The 6536-nt window shown below is 30.1% G+C and overlaps 1 protein-coding gene across 1 annotated transcript in view; it reads left to right on the forward strand.

Annotated features, from left to right (window-relative positions):
- The first annotated feature begins 1296 nt into the window (after positions 1-1296).
- Positions 1297-6536, forward strand: part of LOC105452297 (venom acid phosphatase Acph-1-like) — a 9393-nt gene continuing 4153 nt past the window's right edge. Inside the window, exons 1-5 of the mRNA XM_011693271.1 lie at positions 1297-1860; positions 3455-3565; positions 3840-4108; positions 4504-4787; positions 4885-5087. Coding sequence (XP_011691573.1) covers positions 1753-1860; positions 3455-3565; positions 3840-4108; positions 4504-4787; positions 4885-5087 — 975 coding nt within the window. The 5' untranslated portion in view covers positions 1297-1752. The remainder of the gene's footprint in view (positions 1861-3454; positions 3566-3839; positions 4109-4503; positions 4788-4884; positions 5088-6536) is intronic.

The following is a 6536-nucleotide window of genomic DNA, read 5'->3' on the forward strand; positions in this document are numbered from 1 at the left end:
GAGATGTGTATAAGAGACAGGCATAGCGTTGCTCTAAAGTTTTCTCCATCATAAGTACGACGCGACTACTACGTAAACGTTCACAAAAAAAGCCGTCCTAACCCTCCAAGCGCACGGAGACAATTGATCGACCAACCATTGGAAAGCTAAGGGTTCCCCCTACTCTCCCCAACCGGTCCGAACGCATTGCGACGTATAGTCACGTCACAAAAAAATGTGACGCATTACTTTCCGGACAGACCCTGTACAATAAATTCTACATCTAAAGATATAGATTTTTTAAATGAAAATATTATAATTAACTGTTATAAGACTTTAAATTCAAAATGTTACTTTTGTCCCCGGTCTCCCCTATTGAATATTAAGTTATTTATTTTTGAAAAATTAAATACTTAAAATTGAGAAAAATTATATATGTGAAATACTTTGTGACATTCCAGTGACATTAGGCATTGGCGTTCCAAGAGACATTAGGTGTTGTTATTATTTAGCCTCAAAAGTGACAATTATAATTTTTCTAAATTTTAAGTATTTAACTTTTGAAAAATACAATAAATAACTTAATATTCAGCATGTAACTTATATTCTTTTTATTTATTCTCCAAAGTTATTCACGCCTTATACAAAAAAATATATTTTACACACGCACGCGCACGCACGCACGCACGCACGCACGCACGCACACATATATATCTATATATAATACTACCGTTTAAAGATCTCTTCACCCCGAGATTGATGGGAAATATATAAATAATACAAGATAATAAAATATAAAATATAAAATTTGGTTTTGATTTTGTGTTGTATCACATAAACATAGAATGAATACCCTAAAAGGTTTTAAGGGATAATTCCTCATTCAAATCAAGGCAAAAACTTTATATGTGCAAAACAGCTATTTTCAAAGATTCAGGGTGACAAAGTTGAAGGGAAAATAGTTTTTTCCAAAAATTTTGAAAACTACTTGAGTTATTTTAGTAAAATTTGAGACATACAAAGCTTCATCAAAATAACACAAGTGGTTTTCAAAATTTTTAGAAAAAACCAGCTTTTATTATGTGTATATATCTTTTATATATTTTATTAAAAAATAAAAATATTTGATAAACACCATTTGAATATCAAAATGTGTGTTTTTATTACAATTGTAACTGCCCAAACTAAAGAAAAAAAACTCTGCTTGAGACATGTAAAAATAAAAATAGATATCATTTTTGGCCACTCAAGATAAATCTATGAAAATATTAGCGCTAATAACATGGTTAGAAACTATTTATATGTCGGATAGAGATGACGCAAATATGATTTATAAACTAAAATCTGTATAAACTTGGAGTTTGTACAGCAAATAGTATATTTGAATGTATAGCTATCGTTTCGATATGGATTAATGTACATTTACGCTTTGGATTTTTCTTTGTATAGCAACCGGAAGTATTACTTTATTTGCCCTCTTATCAAGGAAAATGTATTTCGTTTCTATTTTAGAGGGTATTAAAGGCATATTTTAAGCTCTTTTTATCTTTACATTTCTTTTAATGTAACATTATGCATTAATTTTTTCGTTTGACGTAAATGAGCTATCTCTTTATCACGAACAAAGGAACATAATATTTTATGCACATTTTTACACCTGTTTACACGAAGCTCGTTTTTATCAGTTTATCACTGTCACGACATTTATCGTTCTCGTGGAAGAATTAACTATAAGCCTAATGGCATTACTCCTTCAGATTAGGTGCCAGCAACATGGTCTCGTTCCGCATGTTCGACAATTATTTGCCAATCTCTGTAGTCATCGGCTTAAATGTTCTTGTACTCATAGCCGCGTATCCAAAATTTAAGTTAATTAATGTGGTAAGTACAATTAAATAATATATTAATATATCTGTATTTTTTATGATCATTAGAGTATTTTTGTGAATGTTAAGCTAAATTCTTTGATAAAAAAAATTTTTATATTATTTTAAAACATCTTTTTAAAGAATTTTTTATATTTTAAATTTCTGAAGATTTCTGGAAAATATCTTAAATTTATTTAAATTTTGAGTTTTCCTCAAAAATATAATTTTTGAAGAAAACTCAAAATTTGAAGAAATGTAAGATATTTTTCAAAAATCTTCAAAAATTTAAAATATAAAAAATTCTTTAAAGGATGTTATAAAATATTATGAGAATTGTTTTAATTATATTTTTTAAACAAAAGTTCTTGTATCTGTGCGGAAATCGATTATATATACATATGTAAAAAGAATTTTAAAAAACATGTAAACTTTCTCAGCATTTCTGAAAAGTGTTCCAATTCGAATGGTACAATCTGTAAATTTTTATAAAAAGTTGTAGAATAAAAATTTTGCAAAATTTTATGATTTATACAAAAATTCTAAAAAAAATTTTTATTTGAGTTATTAGAATAAATTCATAATTGTTCTATCCTACTATGTACACCGATAAAATTTATTCTTTTTTTACATCGCAAGTATGAATAATTATTTGCGATATATTTTTGTCCGTTGAATATAAATCGAAATTAATTATCGTTACTATAATGCTGAGAAAAAATAGCATCCAATTAAGAAATAATGTTTTTAGAAAAGTTTTTAAAAATATTTGTTTAAATTTTGTTAATTTCACTTAAAAGCACATCAATTATTAAAAAGATTTTAAAAACTTTAAAATAGATTATGTTTTTTTTTTATATGATTTTTTATTTTCAAAATATTTAAAGATAACTTTTTTTCTAATTCCATGCCCTTACAGTTATTGTGTAATACTTATTTTTTTAATAATGGAAATTAGTTATTTTGAGTATTAAAACTGTTGATCAATGCTTCTAATAATTCAAAATAAAAAATTTTAGATATTAAATTGGCCAATATTAAATTAGATTTCTGTAAAAGTGCATTTTGTACTTATATAATATAATTGGACACATACCAAATTAAAAAGCAATATAAAATTGAAAATACAATATGACAAAAAGATTATGTATATTCTGCTATACGACAACAAGCCTAATACAGTATTAAGATGGAATAAAATGTCTTTTCTAAATATTATATGGGAAAAGAACTATCTTCAAATCAAGCGGAGCGACACCAAGTATAGGTATAAAAGTCGGGTGATGACTTTTTGCTATATTTCGAAAACGGAAACGTTTTATATCGAAAGAGGACATGAAACTAAAAGTTGATATATTCGCGTAGTATTAATGAAATTTAGAACAAAATTGCTATCGGTGCTACAACATCAAAAAAGACTCTCAAAAATGTCATTTTGTGCTTTTTTTAATTGATTTTCTAAAAACGTTTTCTAGAAACTTATGACATAATAGCCAAATTTGGACAATAGATTCGTATTCTGTGGGCAAAAATACATCAGGGGTATTATTATTCACACTCATATTGCAAAATGATATTGGACATGTTATCATCATTCTATTTTCATGCAGGTATTTAGGCATGGTGATCGGGCACCTGACAACAACGGACACGAAATGTATCCAAACGATCCGTATTTAAATTACTCCTTCTATCCAGAGGGCTTAGGACAGTTAACCAATGTAAGTAGAGAACGTTTTTTTCAAATTTCCTTGAAAAAAAGTGACCCAGCGTGGGAAGAATAAATTAAATTAATTTTTGCAAAATTTTAACTTATATCGATAAATAAAATTTGATTATAAATCGATTAAAAATGTTTTGAATGTTGTAAAACTAGCACTTGTTAAGTATAGAGATGATATTAATTAAATATGTACTTTATCGTAATATCAATCTAATTGTAAGACTGAATAATACATTCTGACAATCAATCAATACAATTAATGCTATTTTTAGCGGGGCAAGTATCGCGAATATCATTTAGGGATAGCTTTGCGCACCAGATACAAGAACTTTTTAGGAGATCTGTATCTGCCGAAACTCGTCTTGGGTCACAGCTCTGATTATGATAGAACGAAAATGTCTCTGCAACTGGTTCTCGCCAGCTTGTTTCCACCAGTAAAGAAAGAACAACTATGGAATCCTGCATTAAATTGGCAACCGATTCCGACAACATACGTACCACGAATTGATGATAATTTCTTCTTAGCTGACGAGTGCCCACAGTAAGCATGGCTGCGTTTCGTTTCACGCATGATGCGCATGATTTATCCTTTTATCTTTGTTTAACATTTGGTCAACAACGATACATCATACGCGTTATACGTGAAACGGAACGCAGTCCATAACTGTTCTTCAGAAAAAAAAAATAGTAAAGCGATAAACAAAAAATTCTTTTGTTTAAATAGAATTGATGTAAATCCTTTGCTATATTTCGGGATAGTGGGAAGCTGAAAATATAGAAAGTTTTCAAACTAATAGAAAAAATATTTTAGTAACTTTAATACATTGTAAATTTGTGCCTTATTTGTAAATGTGAAGGATGCAAGAAGGATATACGTATTTAGAAAAAAATCCGAAAATTCACAAGAAAAGGAATTTACATCTGACATATTTTTAGGTTTCTTAAGGAGTATGATCGAGTGCTGAATTCGCCTAAGATACAAGAAAAAATGTCCCAATTTGCAGACATGATGAATGACTTAACGGTACTAACCGGCAAGAAGATCCAGACGCCTTGGAATATGTTTTACCTGTATCACACTTTCGTAGCAGAGTCATTCCTGAATTTGCATCTTCCGAGATGGGCGTACAAATACTTCCCGGATGGTCAATTATTCGATGGGATTGTAGCTGCATACAATATTGCAAGTTCTACTCCATTATTAAAGAGGCTGTATGCTGGTAAGAGCCATAATCGGAATTAATATATCGCAATATCTCTCTTATAATATCTCTCCTACAATATTTCGTATAGCACATGCTTTTATTTTTTTTATAGGCCCAATAATTCGTGCCATTACGGAAAATATGGGAGCTATACAAAATGGGAGCTCGTCAACAAAAATTTATTTATATAGTGGACATGAAACTAACGTTGCGGCACTGTTACACGCCTTCAACGTGTACAAGCCTCATGTACCTGAATACTCCAGCGCAGTTGTTTTAGAATTATTAGAGGAAAACAATCAGTATTATGTGAAGGTAAGTGTGTTGGTAATAGGTATTATTAAACGTGTACAGTCTTTCTGTGTAAATAATAATATACACTGCTCAAAAAAATTATGGCATAGAAAAATTTTGAGCAAAAATTGGTCAACTTTGATTAATGGTAACTCCGCGAAAAATCATCGTAAAATGATGAACTTATTTTCAAATGAAAGCTTGAAATCTCTACTTTAATATATTGTGAGTCGATTTTTAATTTAATGCACCCCTGTTGCTGTAAACTCTTAAATCTGAGAGCATGTTTGCCACACTGAAAATTGCAAAGTTTGAACGAGTGCACGGACTTACTAAAATTTTTCCCGGGGATGCGGTTTCCAGCGTCATAAAGTTGGAATCTTTCTCTTTAATTTGAAAAAAAAACAAGTCGCTACGATTTTTTTTTACAAAGTTACAGCATTTTGAAGTAACCCTTGTATTTTTCTCATGTATGTTTGGCATTATCCGATGTGCACTATAGGGAGATTGGCAAACGGATTTTGCACATTGTGTGAGTGCGGGCGTGTGTAAAACATACACACATACATACACGGTGTGCAAAATTCGATCTCTCAACTGCCGGAGTATTAATGAACTGAAAAGAGATCGAAAATAGATTCTCAAAAACGTTCGAATTGCTATTTCTAGATTTACAAAAATATTGCTCACATATAATGCTCGATCTTAATCGGATGTCAGTAATAGTGAAATCTGATGGTAAATTAACGTGCTATCGTTAAAGTACATCAACTTTTTATTCGCCACATAGCCAACATTTTTTAACCATCCGCATCATTTTCGCGAATAAATGAGTTATGTTCTATTACACGAACATCTCGCGAAGTGATCCGTGATCCAAGTGTACTTGACTTTTTAATTAATCATATGATCGCGCATACATCCCGTGTATTCATTCTTGCATTCCCGTTCATTAATGTTACGATTTACTGATAAATATTCTAAATTGCATCATATTGCGAGGACATATGCAGCCTACATAATATTTAACCAACATGCGTATGTGTAGTGTGTGAGACATATTAGTACAATCTTTGATATAATTTCTAATCATATTAAAGATTGTACTAATATGTCTCACACACTACACGTACGCATGTTGGTTTGTATGTGAATCTATTTTCATAACCGTATTATACAATTTTCCACTATATTTAACTCACGCGCGGATATTATAGCCATATTAAAACAAAAAAGAGAAAATATGTTATTACCGTAGCGGGTAGTTTTATATTTAAAATGATGAAACATTTTTTGTCTGCTCGCGTTTGATGAGCTATGATAATGTGCCAGAAACGTGTTAACAAAAAAAAATATTTCGAGGCTTGTGATTCACCCAAAAAAAAATAATTTTAATATTAGTGGAATCCGCTAAATTTTAGAGAATTTTATTCTTATATATGGCCTCAAGAGGAATCCTTTGAAATTAAG

The sequence above is a fragment of the Wasmannia auropunctata genome, unplaced genomic scaffold (genome assembly GCF_000956235.1).
Source record: "Wasmannia auropunctata unplaced genomic scaffold, wasmannia.A_1.0 LD336033.1, whole genome shotgun sequence".
Taxonomy (NCBI): Eukaryota; Metazoa; Arthropoda; class Insecta; order Hymenoptera; family Formicidae; genus Wasmannia; species Wasmannia auropunctata.